The sequence below is a fragment of the Chenopodium album genome, chromosome 17 (genome assembly GCF_948465745.1).
Source record: "Chenopodium album chromosome 17, dcCheAlbu1.1, whole genome shotgun sequence".
NCBI classification, from domain to species: Eukaryota; Viridiplantae; Streptophyta; class Magnoliopsida; order Caryophyllales; family Amaranthaceae; genus Chenopodium; species Chenopodium album.
Window position 1 is genome coordinate 36,520,697 of NC_137850.1, and position 17,490 is coordinate 36,538,186.

Consider the following 17,490-nt stretch of genomic DNA (forward strand, 5'->3'; position numbering starts at 1 on the left):
CCATTGGTGTAGAAACTTCTTGAGTTTCAACACTATCCTTCTTTTTTGGAGGATCAAGTACTCGAATGCTGATAAAATTCTTCCGAGAAGAACAATAGTAGAGTAGTGTTCATCCCTTGAAAGCAGCCCCATACATTGTCGGGGTGAGATGCAGATAGGAATCAATTCGTTTTTGGTTTGAAAACCGATAACTTGATCCTGTAAGATTTGTTTTTTTTTTCTTCTGAAGTTGACTTCAGATGAGAAATATTATCAATAACGTTGGGCGTTCCACCTTGATAAGAGAGGTTTACTTTACCTTCCAAATCCAAAGATTTGCCAACAACATTCTTTTTCACTTTGGTGTCATCTTTTACACCAATACATCTACGAACACACCCATTTTCATGACCATCTCCTTCTTTCCCAACTTTCTTTTTTATTCTTCCTTCCCTGATTGAACAAAGTTTCTAAACCTCTCATCCTCTGTTGTAACCACAAGTGCATCATTAACAAAATTTTGAGACCAACCTAATCTAGAGGTCACTTCCTTGAGTTTTTGTTGAAACTCTTTGTTGTTGGGATCCGATCAATCCTAATTGCTTGCAAAAGATCCATGAAAGCTAAGTCGGGTTTGTTTAGCTCTAAAGCCGCTACCGCTCTTCTAAAGTAAGCTTTCACATTTGAGTTATTATAACATAACACCGCAACCAACCTTGTCAAAGTTCCTCTCTTTGACATAACATTCCCCTAAGTTCATATTAAGAGACATAGCAAGACTCCAAAAAACTGATTTATCATCATCATTATAAACCAGGACAAAGGACAAGATCCTGAGTGCAAAAGAGTATTTTGCAATGGCTAAAACCATATTACTCTGCTTGTACAACTGGTTACCCTCATCTTTTAAACTCCTAACAAATTTCAAAATACCAAAAGGATTCTCCAATTCCCTAATCATATTCTCTAACTTATGAGAAGAGAAATCCTCCTCTTCAAACTGAGCAAAACACAAATCTCCCCTAAGTTCTTCAAACACATCCATAGTACTTGAAATAAGAATAGAAAAACAAGGAACAACACTAGCAACCAGAAATTAAATGCAATAAAGAGCAAATAATATGCTTCCATAAATTGAACAAAATAAGGGAACACAAGCCCATAAACCTTTAACTGAAGAAATTAACAACACCAAACACTTCCCATGAGGTTAACAAGCCAAATAACCTTCTATAATTGACCAAAAAAAGAAGATACTTGCCGGTGAAATGAGGTTGAAGCTTAATGGAGGTGGAGGTCGTTGGTGTAAGGTCGACTTGGCTCTGCTTCCTCTTCACCACCGCCGGTGGAACCACAAGAGACTTAAAGAGGTGGGAAGCTCGACCACGGCAAGGGACGAGAATCAGGGAGGAATCACCCACAAAATAAAGGAAAATTACGAGGGTGCTCGCCGGAGAACCAGTCGCGACACCGAAACTCCGACGAGATCCTAGGTTTCCGGCAGTGGCTTTGTTTTGGAGGAGGAGAAAGAACAGAGAGTTTGGAGGAGAGAGAAAGTTGTTTTGATTAGTATTCTATTTATTTTACTGGATTTAAAGTGGTGATAAAACTTATTAGATATGATAAATTTTGTTAACATAGAACTTAATCTTTTAGCCGAATAAATGATGACCTTTTTTCTTGCTGGAAAAAGGTTAGTTTCAATGATTTTTTCTTATTTTTTTATCTAATTCAAAACTGATTTTTTTTTTTTTTTTTTTTTTTTTTTTTTTTATATAATTGAACGTGATTTCATATTTTTTTATTAGTATTTTTTTTATAAAAATATTTTATTATAATCACTTTTCATATATATATATATATATATATATATATATATATATATATATATATATGTAAAAAAAAATTTCAATTTTTAAAGATAATACTTTATTTTTATAATAAATTTAAACCTTTAATTTTAATCCTATATGGCGCTTTAAAAATTAAAATAATAATCCTTCGTGACATAATCCTACGTAACGCTCAAAAAATACTAATTCTACATGGCCAACTAATAATTTTTTTAAAAAATTAAAATCCTACGTGGCTCTCTAAAATATTGGGAAAAAACTCCTTTTATATATATACAAGTTATGTGCCCGGGTGATGCCTTGATGGATGATAAAATTTTAGAATAAACTTTTTGGTTTGAAGTTCATTAATATGGTCATGTAATTCCTACCAGTTATTATTATATAATAGTGTACTTTTTGTAGTTTTGTTTGTAAATAGATATTTATTATTATTGACTTGAAATTATTGTTATTGAACTTAAATTATTTTAACTGAATTAAAGGAATTTTTACCAAACCAAAATTATTTTTACTGATTGAAACTTATTTTTACTGATTCTCTATTATTTTTAATTAAATCAATATATTATAAATGAATCTTATTTTAAAGAACTTTTTGAAATGAGTTTTAGGATGGAAATAAAATCGGGTTATAGGATATTTATTTAACGTTATGATTAATTTTGTATATATGAAATATTAGAATATATTAAGAATAAAATTCTATACAACATTTTTATCTTAAGAAATCTATCCAAAAATCGTTTATTTAGCATCATGTGTGTAACAATAATACATTAATACCTATTTATCGTCTACGTGTCGCGACAGTTGGCCAAAAAATGAAACACTAAGTGTTGTTGTCTTGTACCTTGGCTGCGAGATCAACTTTATTTAATAGTGATATGATATGATATGATATTAGATTATTCCATCTCCGTGTTATACTATGAGTTGCAATAATTAAAGTTCTTTCTTTTTCTCCAAAAAAAAATACTATGATTTTTTTATAAGGAAGAATATTGATAGTTAATTAGTTATAGACATGTGTGTAAATGTTTGATTCCCTAAATTTTGGTATTGTTTTTATGAATCTTATCACCTTAAAAGCAAGTTTTAGGAAAATAAGATTAAATAAAGATTAATATATCTAAATTTTAAAAAAATTGTACCAGTAAAGATCAATAAATTCAGATAAAGATATACGAATTATAAAGTGATAAATTGATACCTTTGATAATGAGAATGTTTATGTACTAGTATAACCCCACTTTTGTTCATCTTGCTATCCTGTCATGCAAGTAGTAAGGTACACCTTTCTTTTAATTTATTATTATTATATTTTCCTTAACCAAGTTGATATGGAATTTGAAAGAGGAGAAAAGAACAAGAGCTAAGAAGTAAAAGATAGGGACCATTATTTGACTCAACCTTATTTATTTATTTATTTACATGCTTATTTATTTATGCATAATATTTAATGATTTGATTTCTAACTTACAACCATATATTTTTGGGTACATTGTATTGATAAAATAGTAACTGCCAATTAAGCGAAAAAAAAAAAAGCTAATATTTCAAGTAGTACTCCTATATCATGTAAACATTGTTATCATGATATAATCATCATTAGCATCATCTTCTTCCTCTTCAAAAAAAGGTAGGCAAATAAAAGGTTAGTACTTCATTTTCACTTATGATTAAGAGTGACAAAGATGGTTTTGGTTTAATCTTGTGGGGTCAACTTTTACGGTTACAATTGAAAAATATGTGTCAAATGAAATTATTAATGTGTCTAAAATGACTATGAACATGATTGTTGCTTCCTCTTATTATTAATATGTCAAATTTTAATTGCTCGAATTTGACCTTTTAAAGTAACTTTTCACCCATCTGTTTGAAAAAGTTGGGATCAGTTATTTACTTTGAGTACCTTCTCTACTAGCTTTCCTTTATAATCAACCTAATAATCTCTACTGAAAATGAGATGAAAATAGATTCATTGAAGATAAAGTTGTGTTGATACTTGTAGTCGTAAAAGGTTTATCAATGCTACTCACCTATGTAGTAGATTATGTATCTTAGGGTAAATACAATCCAAATAATGAATAATATTAAACACATGCTTTTGATAGCAGGACATGTCTGAGAAAACATTATTTTTGTTACTTATTAGTTATGAATCATATACAAGAAAACTCAGAAAACCTTTTTAGATTTGTCTCGATATAATTAAATATATTCACAGTTACATTTATGCAATAGTAAATACGAGTATGATAATTCAAGTAAAAAGGAACGAAAAAAGTACTTCATTAACACGTATAGAAAGGTTCAATAGGTCTACAAATGTACATAAGGGTACTAAAAAAGGTCAAAACAATGCTCTCAATCTGACACACACAAGTAATTAAGATGACGTACATAGTATAAACACATGTCATAAGCATCATTTTAGATACTTGTATAAAGTACGAGTATAAGGGTATGTTCTCTTTAAGTTAATTTCAGTTCAGTTCAGCTCCAATTAGTTCAGTTCAGCTCTTAATTTCCTTCTCTCATAAACATTTCATTTCAGCTCACTTTAGCTTTAATCAGTTAAGTTCAATTCAATTCAATTCAGTTCAGTTCCTAAGTGCATAAAATAATTGTACAACCCGGGTAAATAGGCTAAAATTTGACATTAGCTCTCCTAGAAAATTTAATTAGTTGAACTAAACCAAACAACTTCAAATTCATTTTTTACTAGAGTATAAATTAACACAAATAATTTAAACTTTTAAAACTCAAAAAATATTCTGTTATTGGTCCCCTCCATTTCTTTTTAAAAATATAGATAAGCTGAACTGGCAGACTCAAGGATCCCCCTTCAACCTTCTATTCCCTTTCCTTCCATAATACTACAAATTTACAGATTTTAAGGTGCAATACATATCATAATAAATACATTTACATGGTGTTTGTCAGAATTCCTTGGATCTCCTTTCCTTCTTTCTTGTAATCAAATTAATATCACTCCCTTTTTTTCTCATCAAAACTCTTAACTCCTCCACCTAAAATTACTCCTAAATTTCATAAATAAATTCTTGAAATCCATCTTTTTTACTCTCATTTCATCAAATTGTGCAAAGATGAGAGACATGGTAACATGTTTTAGCGAACACGCGGTCCGGATATCCGAAACAACGTGCTCGAGTTACATAAACCAAGATCACCAACCGGGCCTCCTATCGAATCCGAATCTCACACCTTCTGTTCCAAATGCTGTGATTTTTCTCTATAAAGCCGTCCTTTCCGAGCAAAAGCAGTTCATGATTACTGTAACATGGTGTAGGAACCCGCTTGGCCAGGGCGGTCTTAGCATTAACTTTGGTGATGACCCTTCTTCAGCCTCTTTCAAGCTCAACACATTTTCTCGCCTTTTTCGCAAGAAGAAAGGCCAGAAATCGTTCGAGGTAGACTCTTTAAAGGTGGATGTATACTGGGATCTCTCGTCTGCAACATACAATTCCGGCCCTGAACCAGTAGACGGCTACTACGTAGTCGTAGTAGTTAACTCCGAACTCACCTTAGCTCTTGGTGACCTCGCTCATGAAGCCGTCGCCAAGAGACTAAAAACTGACAGTTCGTTGCTGTCAAAATCAGTGCAGCTCGTTTCTCGCAGAGAACATTACTCAGGAAACGCTCTCTACTCTACAAAAGCACAGTTTTGTGATTCAGGTATAAGTCATGAGATTATGATCCGATGTAGCGAAGATCATGAGAGGCTTAAGCAGCCTGTTCTGTATGTAAGCATTGACAAGCGGACAGTGATCAAAGTTAGGAGGTTGCAGTGGAACTTCAGAGGCAATCAGACCGTGTTCGTCGACGGATTGCTTGTTGATCTGATGTGGGATGTTCATGACTGGTTTTTCAATCCAGTTTCAGGGTCTGCAGTATTTATGTTCAAGACTAGAAGTGGAGGTGAAAGTAGGCTTTGGTTGGAAGAAAAATTGGTACAAAAAGATCAAGAAAGAGTTGAATTTTCTTTGCTGATATATGCTAGTAAGAGTTCTTAGAAAATAAATCTTAGTTTTAATTTGTTCTTATTTTTATTCATCTTAATTCAACTTTAGTTTTTGTTTGGTTGAATGTAATTGCTGCTGATAAAAGAGGAAGTAAATACATAAAAAAAAAAAATGATTATTTTAGAATGCCTCCGGTTTAATTTTTGTGTTGTATAGGGAGGCAAGACGAACTATGATGTAAACGGGTTTTAATCCCAATCTCTGAAGTCATGAAATGCATTGATTTGAGTATTTTATGAATGTTTCTTGAAAATTGATCTAGTCTTTATGTGAGCAAAAGAATAACATTATATTATCAGGTTGTAATTTAATGACAAGCTATTAGAAGGATTAGTTTAACTAATCATTTAGTAGTATTCTATTGTTAACAATTAGGAAAGCAATGATGAAAAAGCAGTATTTAAAGTAAAAAGTGAGAAGGATTGTAGGAATTAGATGCCAAAATGGGCAGCAGGGGAGGTCCAAAAAGATCTCATACAAGAGTAACAGCTGAAATTGCTTTATGCAGTTTTTTGCAAACAGCTTTGTCCTTTTACTGTCTTTCTTTTTTTTCTTTTTTTTTTTTTCTTTTTTTTTTTTGGGAGGGGAGTGGGGTATTTTGGGAATTCAACCATGGTATTTGCTGATTTTGTCCGATTTTTGAATTTTTATTTAACATTTTATTTTGGCAGAAATAATATTATCAATTATAATAAGTCGTACAACATTTTGAAATTACAACAATCAACTTTAATCATATTATCAAACACAATTTTAAATTCATAAATTTACTTCGTTGGAATTGAAAAGTTTGTCAAAATAAATTAGTCTATATTGAATCCGAATACCCATTTTCTAAGTTATTATAACTCTAAATATAAAGAGCAGTACCAACAAAAGAAAGGCCGACAAACTTGAGAAAACGACACTAATATGAAAATAATTAAGAGAGCAACAGCCCTAAAAATCTAATTAAGAGACTCACATTAACATTTGTTGATGTTGCCCCCAAAGTGTAGATGCCTACTTGGCTACTTTTGGCTTGCTCTTTATCTCGAAGTTTGGTAATGACAATATAACCAACTCATAAAAATTATATTGGATCAAGATTGTATAGTAAATGGTCTCAAATGATTAAAAGGGTGGACTAGAGGCCCGCAACTAAAGAAAGGAGTCCCAAATAATGAGACCATGCTAGATTAGAGGTCAATAATTAAGTGAGTTCTCTACTTATTAAATTAGTCTCATTTAGGATAGATAATCTTGTAATTTAAGAGATAGTAAATGCATTTTAGGAGTTGGATTATTCTGTCTTAGGCCTATTCTTTAGAGCTGCTCTGCTCTGCTCAGATTAAATCTGCTCTGTTCAAAAGAAATCTGCTCTGCTGTGCTCTATTTTCAAATAATAATTAATAATAACAATAATAATAATAATTAATATTCAATAATAATAATAATTTATAATTTTAAATAATTATAATAATTATTAATATTAATAGTAATTAATATTTATTAATCATAATAATTAATAATAATAATTATCAATAATAATAATTAATAATTCAAACTATTAAGAATTAATATTTAATAATATTATTAATTAATAATTTCTAATAATTATAACAATTCTTTCAAAAAAATAAATAATACTAATAATAATAACAATTAATAACAATTTCTTTTTTTTTTGAAAGAAAAATAATAACAATTTGCAATATTTTCCGAGAATAATAATAACAAACAGTTAATATTTTTTTAGGGAATAGTAATACTTTTTTTTTCTTTTTTTGAAAAGCAATACTTAATATTTATACATAGGTTGTTAACATAAACTCCGACGGAATGTCAAATTCAATTAAGACTTGATCGAAACATGTTTGTTCAGCTATTGAACTTGATGATTGAAAGAGATCTACTACATGACGGTAAATATGTGAAAGTAGCGGAACACGTAGGTATATTTCTCCTGTGAAATGAAGAATATTTCTCCTCCATATCAATGCAAAGAGAAAGGGGATCAAAGGTGCAAACTAATCAATGAAGCTTATTATCATCTTGCTATCATCTCATTAAACTCTTTTATTTCTCACCTATTATCTCATTTTTTCTATCATCCCAAGAAGAAGGAACAAGAATTAACAAGGAGAGGAGGAGTCATAGAGAAAAGTAGAAAAAAGACAAGGTCGCACAAGGGTCAACTTCAAATGATCATAATTTTTTTTCCCCTTTCTAGTTAAGGGTTTTAATCATAATCCTAATCCTTTTTTTTTTTTTTTTTTTTTTTTTTTTTTTGCTGAATCAAATTATTTTACTGAACTTAAATTATTTTAATCAATCAATTGTTTTGATTGATTTTCTATTATATTTTCTCTTTGAAGTTACTAGTATTTGTATATAAAAATTTATTTTACTGAAATGAAATAATTTTTAAGGAATATTATTTGAATAAGATGGATAAAACCAGGTTTAATTAAGTGTGGTAGTAAGCGTAATAGTTTAATAATATCATAGGAAGTATGTGGTTTAATTGGTTATACACATTAGTTTTTGTTATATTTCTTTTTGTAATTTACTCACTCCGTCCCTTATTGATAATCCCTTATGGACAATTTTCACGGGAATTAATAAACATAAGGAAAAATTGAAAAGAATAATCCCACCTTTCGCCCATCTGCTCAAAATAATCCCACCTTTTCAAATTCCAGAAATAATCCCACCTTGTAACTCCATCTTCCCAAAATGAACCTTTTTTATTTAATGACCGGTTGTTTGAATTAGTAACCTGTTTTAAAAGGTAATTTGACACGTGTCACTTTTTAATTGGGTTTTAAAAAAATTAAAGAATTATTTTTAAAAAAATTAAAGAATTAAAAAAAAAATAACCCTCTTCTTCTTCCTTCCCCTACCAGAGCCCCCTCTCCCTCATCGGACCAGCCGCCGCCGACCAGTCAGACCCAGCTATCCGCCAGAACGACCAGACTGAGCCGACCAGCCGCCCTCCTTGATTCCCTCCTACCCAATTCACCACCACATCGTTTCTCCGTCCCCGACTTACCCACCTCCAAGAGCTCGTTCTCGACATCAATGCTCTCATGGAGTCATGGGTCCCATCCCACCTAGCTTTTCCGAGTTGATCGCTTTAAAAGGATTGGAAATTCAGGGGAATCAACTCACTGGCGAGTTCTCGGAGTTGATAGTTGAGTCGACTCAGTCTCCAACAGCTATCTCCATTGTCTTCTTTATTCACCTGAGTAACAACGATTTGAGTGGGCTATTTTAGTTCAGAGGTGGGATGAGGGGTGAATCACCGAATATTGTCAAATTCCGCCGTTGAAATGCTCGGAAAACAGAGCAACGATCCGTGGAAAAACAACAAAGACGAAACATCGGAGCTTGACCGAAACGAAATCAATGGTGATGGGTGGGAACGAGGTTTCTGATTCAAACCTTGGAGCTTGTTGTTCAGGAGACTTGTGGGATTTGGGTGGGCGTGGCTCAGGTGGCGGGGTGGGGCTGGGGTGCATCTCAGGCGGTCAGTTTGGTGGTGATGGTGGGAAGGTGGTCAGCTCAGTGGTGGTGGGTGGTCATGGTGGTTGAATGAAGGGGGTGAGGTGGAAAAAGAAGATTAAAAAAAAAAAATTTAAAAAATTTAACCTGTAAAACAGGTTGAAGGTAAAAAGGTTTGTTTTGAGAATATGAGGTGTTAAGGTGGGATTAATTATGGAATACGCAAAGGTGGGATTGTTTTGAGAAGATGTGTCAAAGGTAGGATTATTCTTTTCAATTTTTCCTAAACATAAAAAATAAATAGTAAAATACACTGGAAAGGTAAATTTACATTGAGTATGCAAAAAAAGTAGAGAGAGAAAGTATTAAAAGTACATGAAAAAGCAAAATTTACAAAATTGGAGAGAATATTGATAAAAAAAACAATATAAATGGTAGTTGAAAAAAACAAGTAAGACAGTGCGTGGTTCCTAGAGGCGCCTGTACCATGCATTGTACAAACGTTTCTCGCGGAAAGAACATATTATACAAATGTAGAATATACATCTATAGTGAAAAGAACATACTATTAAATTGTAATGAACACATACCTAAAGTATAAGGAACATATTTTTACCAAAAAAGAGTGAAAAGAACATATTTCCATGTTCTTTTATTGTCATTGTAATGTACTTTTATTTGTAATATTATGTTCGTTGCTTATTGTGAAATGTTTATTGAATTTCGTCATTAATTTATGGTGGGTTCTGTAGACACCTAAAAATGTATCCCCGAAACCAAACCCGATAATGAATAACCTTTTATCGCTATTATTGGTCAGGTTGAGTATCTAATCTTTGGAGTACTTAATCCATATTTCTATTCAACATATTTCATAAACCAACCTAATTCTTAGCATATTTCCCCACACCATAACTTATTTTCCTCTTTTCGTGTCCACATCACAAAACCGAGCTAATCCAATTATTATTTGGTTGGATAGGCATTTCAAAAATCTTTCCAACAATATACCATAAGCCCAATTCCGATTTAAAACGAAAAAGTTATGAGCCAAACACTAAACTCGGCCTAAAATCGACACTCTTTCACTAAAAAGGCCATATATTAAAATCTACAAATTATTTTGACCTGATTCTAATTGGGTTGGAAAGTAGACTTGATAATCTTTCCAACAATATATTATATGCCTTATTCTAATTTACATATCAAAAGTTATCATAGTTTTAAAAACGCGTAAAAAACTTAGATTATCGCACAGCAGCTAAAACGCTGCGTCGCGGGAAAATCTGACGTGGCACGGTGCATGGTGCCATGACACGGTAATTTTCACAGTGTCACGGTGCTTTTCCGTGTCTTTTCCGCGTTTTTTTCTCACACACTTATGAATTTGGACGCATTTTTGGAAAACTGTACACCGCGACACGGTGGACAGTGCCGTGTCGCAGTGTCCTTTACCGTGACACGAGATTTTTCTGCGTACTCTCCGCGTACAACTCTTCACGCGCTTTATCAATTTGGACGTATTTAGGGCAAAACTTTGTGCCGCGCCATGGTAGATAATACCGTGACACGGTGCCCGTTGCCGTGTCGCGGCAGACATGCCGTGTCATGACGATCAAATTAGGGTTTATCTGCAGCTCTAGGGTTCCGTGCATCCCCCTATTCATTTCCTCTATAAATACCCCCTCCTTTCTGTAGTTTGGGGCACCAAATCATTCTCTCTTCTTCTCTTCAACACCAAAAATCATTCTCTTCTCCTTTTCTCATATTCTAAGCCTTAAACTTGTATTCCTAATTACATCATTCCTTCCTTAAGCACTCCAAGGAGTCCATACAACACCCGAGGTTCCGTCCTTAAACCAAGGCGTGAAAGGTAGAGTTAACTGAAGGTTTAGACCAAATCAACTCTACTTTTATTTAATTTAATTGTTTCAATTTGATTTATATTTTTATTGAAGTTACTAACAATTTATTCATGATGAAGCAATTCAAGGAAACGCGGAAAGTGAGTAATTAATCACTTAATTACTCTTATTTTTATTCTTGTTGCTAGTATCATGATTAGGGTTATTTATATTTGATTTGACTAACAATATTATTGTTAAATTGCTTCCAATATTAATGTTTATTCTATTGTTATTATGTTCACCATATTGCATGTTTAAAGGGAATATGTAATTGAAAATCACGCCTAATAAGATGATTTGGACAACCGATTTAGGTTCCTTTTTAATCTTGTTGTTTAATTAAAGTGGCCACGAATATTTAGAATTATATGTTGCATTAATATTCAATCGATTTAGCTTAATAATAGTTTGGAGCGAATGGAATCTTTGTTTGCATGCCTTTGAGACCGCAAGAATACTTTTCACTATAAGAATCGAGTAGAGGCCAATACGGGCGAATGTAACTCCATGACTCACTTCGTACCATCATCCCCGATCCTCCTTTCGTGGTTCCGAACCATATGTAGTTAGTAATCTCATGGATTATGACTGGAGGGTAACCTTCACGGGTCAATTGTTGTTGCCTATCGTTATCCCTTAATCGTGGTTGTCTTTTATGATCCGTGAACGGTTTACAAGTTCCTAAAAAACTTGTTGGCTGCTCCCTACTTTCCTTGTCCCTAATCGTATTATGTCAATTCCCACTTCCTATGAGTGCCAAGCATATTCACACATGCTTAACGTAGGTGCACTTCGAATGACGCTTACAGGTATATGTAAATAATGTTTATTACATAATATTATCATGTTCTTTATTAATATTTTTTTTGACAAGATGTTCTTTATTAATATTACAGATGTTGTTTAGATAAATAAAAAGTAATAACATTTAGTTGTTCTTTACAAAATAGATATATGTTCTTTACAAAATAGTTGTACGTTCTTTACAATTAGCCACATGTTCTTTCCGCGTTTTTTGTATGTATCAAGCATGGTACCACCGTCTGTAGCTTAAAGTTTTCACTAGTAAGACTATCATTTTGGGACTTAAAATTGTTCATAAATGACTATCAATAAAGGACGGAGGGAGTATTATGTAAGATAGTGATCTATATTATCATTACATAGGTTGGCGATTCGATAACTTATAAAAGGCTATATTATTATTGAAAATAAATATGAAGATGAATCGCGTCTAAATAGGATTCTACATCTTACCATTAAAATAAAACCTACGAAGATATTGTTAGGGCCAAAACTAGTTGTATTGAATGAAATATTGGAAACTAGCAAAGCTCTCACTACTCACAAGATTGATGGATCGGAGAAAAACAGAAGAAAAGTTGGAGTCAATTAGGCAGAATTTCATCGAATGATGTTTTTTATTTATAACGTACGTACGTGCAGTTGATTATTACATATCTTCTTGAACGTTAAAGAATCTAATCTAATATATATACATAAAGGGGAGTTTTTTCCCAATGTTTTAGAGAGCCACGTAGGATTTAATTTTCTTAGCGCACCATGTAAGATTATAAATTTTAGTTGTAGCCAATTAAATAAGAGATTATTATTTTCTTTTAGAATTAATTAATTCAAAAGCCACGCAAGCAAAATTTTTGAATGATATTTTTAAGTTTAAATTAATTAAATATAAAATATTATCTTTTGATAGGAATTTTATCTAAATATGTAACAAATTTTAGCACATAAATATAAAAAGATATTTTTAAAAATTCAAACAAACCGTGCACGGGCTTCATCTAGTTTATATAATTTGCAAATAAAACTTTATGAACCAAATTTAATGAAATGTTTATACAATCAGAATAATATATACTCCGTATGTGACAGTGTATTTTGTATGTGGCTGGTTACAACGTGTGGCCGAACGATAGTACTCTGATACATACTAAAACACTGATCATGTGTTAAATTTTGAGACAATATGAAATGGACGTGGGCAACCCGAACAAGGAGGAGGAGAGTTTGGTCCACAAACAAGGCTTTGGAGCTTCCATACTAAAACCAATTGGCAAAAGTAGGAGTTACTCCTCTATCTTATAAAGTGAAATCACCTCTCCTCTTTCTCCAATGTGGGACACTCATGAGTGGGCTACAATGGATTTTAATACTCCCCCTCACTTGTAAGTGTCCTTAGAATTAGAGCACACCCATAGGTACAATATAAATCCTCTTTGGGAATGAACATCCAATAAAGGCCCCTTAACCAGTGGCTTGACAAATACCCAATTATGAACGGCCCAACAAACCTAGGCTCTGATACCATGTTAAATTTTGAGACAATATGAAATGGGACTGGACAACTCGAAGAAGGAGGAGAAGATTTTGGTCCACAAATAAGGATTTGGAGCTTCCATACTAAAACCAATTAGCAATAGTAGGGGTTACTCCTCTATCTTATAAAGTGGAACCACCTCTCCTCTTTCTCCAATGTGGGACACTCACAAGTGGGCTACAATGAATTTCAATATCCTGGAAGTCACTAACCTTTGACTGGCCGAACAATCCCTTACCGATCGAGTAATCCTTGACCAAGTAACCCCTAACTAAGTAGCTTTGGTCACATGGTGTATCCAATCATGTATGAAAAATTTGCGTATATGTATGTGGATATGATTAAATCATCAAATTCAGAGCTTGTTATCTTCAGCTTAATTTCAATTCCGTTCAATTTAGTTTCTAAGTTCCTTCTTTTATAAACAATTCAGTTCAGTTCAGTAAATCTGAACAGGCCTTGATTGCTTAAATTTCTTGCAACTCACGGTGACTTATTAATTTGTAGTGGTTTGTTAGAAAAAATTCTAAAAATTAAAAAGCAGGAAAAAAAAAAGGAAAAAACAAAATTTTGCATGATTTCTTAACTTTGCTCATCAACAATCTTCTGATATTATTAATTAATTGAAAGGAGTATATATTTTGGTTGGAAAACCATAGATCCAATTTGCAATGATAATAGTATCGAGTTAAAGATACCATATATATCATATATATGTAATGTTCAATCATGTTATGAAATATATAGAAATTAGAGGATTAAGAGAAGAAGGTAATAAGAGAAGTATTACTACTTTTATGTATTACTCTTGGTAATATTTTGTGTATCATACAAGTGAAATTACATGGCTATTTATAGTAGTAAGAACCACTATTACATTGTGGGCTATAACCTTAGAGGGTGGCAATTAGGGTTGGCTACTACATTAAATGCAATGAAGAATTGGAGTGTGGACATTCACACCTTGACTAAATTAATTAACTCTTAACACTCCCCCTTGAATGTCCATACAGAATAGGGTATATGTTGCCTCGTTAAAACCTTGCTAGGTAAAACCCTTTAGGATAAAAGCCATAGCTAAGGGAAAAGAGTACAACAATATATTACTATATGCTTTAGTGTACTGCCTCATTAAAAACCTTGTCAGGAAAAACCCATTGGGATAAAAACCTGGTCGAAGGGAAAAAGAGTGCAGTGCATATAATGCTCCCCCTGATTTTAACATAGTTTATGAAGACGACGCATCCCAATCTTGTGGACCAACCGCTCAACACTCTTCGAAGGTAGGGACTTTGTAAACAAGTCTGCAAGATTATCAGATGATTGGATCTGTTGGACATTTATCTTCCCTTCCTTCTGCAAATCGTGTGTAAAGAACAGTTTTGGGGATATATGTTTAGTCCTATCACCTTTAATATATCCTTCAGTTACTTGTGCGATAAATGCAGTATTGTCTTCGTAAATGATGGTTGGACTTTCAGTTACTTTTTTCATCCCATATTCTTCTTGGATATTGCCGATCATTGACCTTAGCCATACACACTCACGTCCTGCTTCATAAAGGGCAATCAACTCAGCATGATTTGATGTTGTCGCAGTTAAGGTTTGCTTTGTTGATTTCCAAGAAATTGCAGTTCCACCATAGGTGAACAGATATCCAGTTTGTGACTTGGCGTTTTGTGGGTCTGATAGATATCCAGCATCTGCATATCCGATGAGGGTGGCATCTTGCCTTGATTGATAAAACAAACCAAGATCTTTTGTTCCTCGTAGATATCGTAGTAAGTGTCTTACTCCTTTCCAGTGTCTCTTCGTTGGTGCGTTGCTAAACCTGGCTAACAAATTCACAGAAAAAGCTATGTCTGGTCTAGTATTGTTAGCTAGATACATTAGAGCCCCAATTGCACTTAGATATGGTACTTCAGGACCAAGGACATCCTCGTTTTCCTCTCGAGGTCTAAATGGATCATATTTCATAGTCAAAGACCGAACAATCATCGGGGTGTTTGTTGGGGTCGCTTTGTCGATGAAAAAACGTTTTAACACTCTTTCGGTGTAGTTAGACTGATGGACGAAAATACCATTATTTAAGTGCTCAATTTGCAATCCAAGGCAAAATTTAGTTTGTCCAAGGTCTTTCATCTCAAATTCTTTCATCAAGTATTTTGCAGTTCTTTCAAGTTCATTTGGGGTTCCAATGATATTCAAGTCATCAACATAAACTGCAACAATTGCAAACCCTGATTGTGATCTCTTAATGAAAACACAAGGACTGATTTGATTATTCTTGAACCCTTCTTTCATAAGGTATTCACTAAGACGATTATACCACATCCTCCCAGACTGTTTCAATCCATAAAGTGACCTTTTCAATTTTATGGAAAGTAAATGTCTAGGCTTGTGGTTTTCTGGTAATTTTAGTCCATCTGGGACTTTCATATAAATATCTGTATCGAGTGACCCATATAAATATGCGGTTACTACATCCATTAATCGCATCTTTAGTCCTTCTGAGACTGTCAAGCTTACCAGAAATCTTAACGTAGTTGCATCAACTACGGGAGAATATGTCTCCTCATAATCAATCCCTGGAATTTGAGAAAAACCTTGGGCTACAAGTCTTGCCTTGTATCTTACAATTTCATTTTTCTCATTTCGTTTTCTCACAAATACCCACTTGTATCCAACTGGCTTTACACCTTCTGGTGTAAGGGTTATTTTTCCAAACACTTCTCGTTTTCGAGTGACTTTAACTCTGTCTGCATTGCCTCTTTCCATTTTGGCCAATCATGCCTGCAACGACATTCTTCCACTGTTCTTGGTTCACTATCATTTTCGTCAGATGCCATTTCAATTGCAATGGAATATGCAAATATTTCATTTACGATAACATCATTTCTATTCCAATAATTCCTGGTAGAAACAAAGTTTATTGAAGTTTCATTGTTATCGATGTCATGGTCATCTTGTTCATCCCCTTTCGGATTATCATCTTTTTCTCTATTCTCATTTGTACTTTGTCTTTCTTGACCTTCCGTAAAGGGAATGTTGTTGATCTCATCAGGTCTTTTTAATTTTCTTGGTTTAGAGTCTTTTGAACCAAGTGGTCTTCCACGCTTTCGGCGTGCTAGAGATTCATTTTCAATGATCTTATCACTAGATGGAATTTCAATTCGTGCAGGGGCATTTTCAGCTGGTATATGTGATTTTGTCACTTTCTTTGCATCTATAAATGCATCAGGCAGCTGATTTGCAATGCTTTGTAAATGAACAATTTTCTGAACTTCTTGTTCACACATATTTGTTCGTGGATCAAACATTGACAATTGTGTTGCATTCCAAATGATTTCTATTTCTTTCTTTCGTGGGTCCACTTTCTCTCCCCCTAAGGCTGGGAATACTGTCTCATTGAAATGACAGTCGGCAAATCTGGCCGTAAATAAATCACCGGTCATTGGTTCAAGATATTTAATTATGGAGGGTGATTCAAACCCAACATAAATTCCCAGCCTTCTTTGTGGACCCATCTTTGTTCGTTGGGGTGGAGCAATAGGAACATACACCGCACAACCAAAAATTTTTAGATGTGAGACATTAGGTTCTCGACCAAAAACTAATTGTAGTGGTGAGAACTTATGATAAGCAGTTGGTCTCAACCTAATTAGAGTTGCCGCATGTATTATGGCATGACCCCAAGCAGATGAAGGCAATTTTGATCTCATCAATAATGGCCTTGCAATCAATTGTAGTCTCTTAATTAATGACTCAGTATGTCCATTTTGTGTATGAACATGAGCTACTGGATGTTCTACAACAATTCCAATCGACATACAATAATCATTAAATGTTTGGGATGTAAATTCCCCAGCATTGTCAAG

The 17,490-nt window shown here is 33.3% G+C and overlaps 1 protein-coding gene across 1 annotated transcript; it reads left to right on the forward strand.

Annotated features, from left to right (window-relative positions):
• The first annotated feature begins 4,687 nt into the window (after positions 1–4,687).
• On the forward strand, positions 4,688–6,115 carry LOC145587872 (uncharacterized). The gene has a single exon (XM_081644539.1). It carries the CDS (start codon positions 4,946–4,948, stop codon positions 5,870–5,872), a length of 927 nt encoding a protein of 308 aa, XP_081500665.1. The 5' UTR covers positions 4,688–4,945; the 3' UTR covers positions 5,873–6,115.
• Positions 6,116–17,490: the final 11,375 nt, after the last annotated feature.

What these genes read in the sequence shown, in the direction of transcription:
- LOC145587872 (XM_081644539.1), top strand. Translation starts at nt 4,946, where the DNA reads ATGAGAGACATGGTAACATGTTTTAGCGAACACGCGGTCCGGATATCC.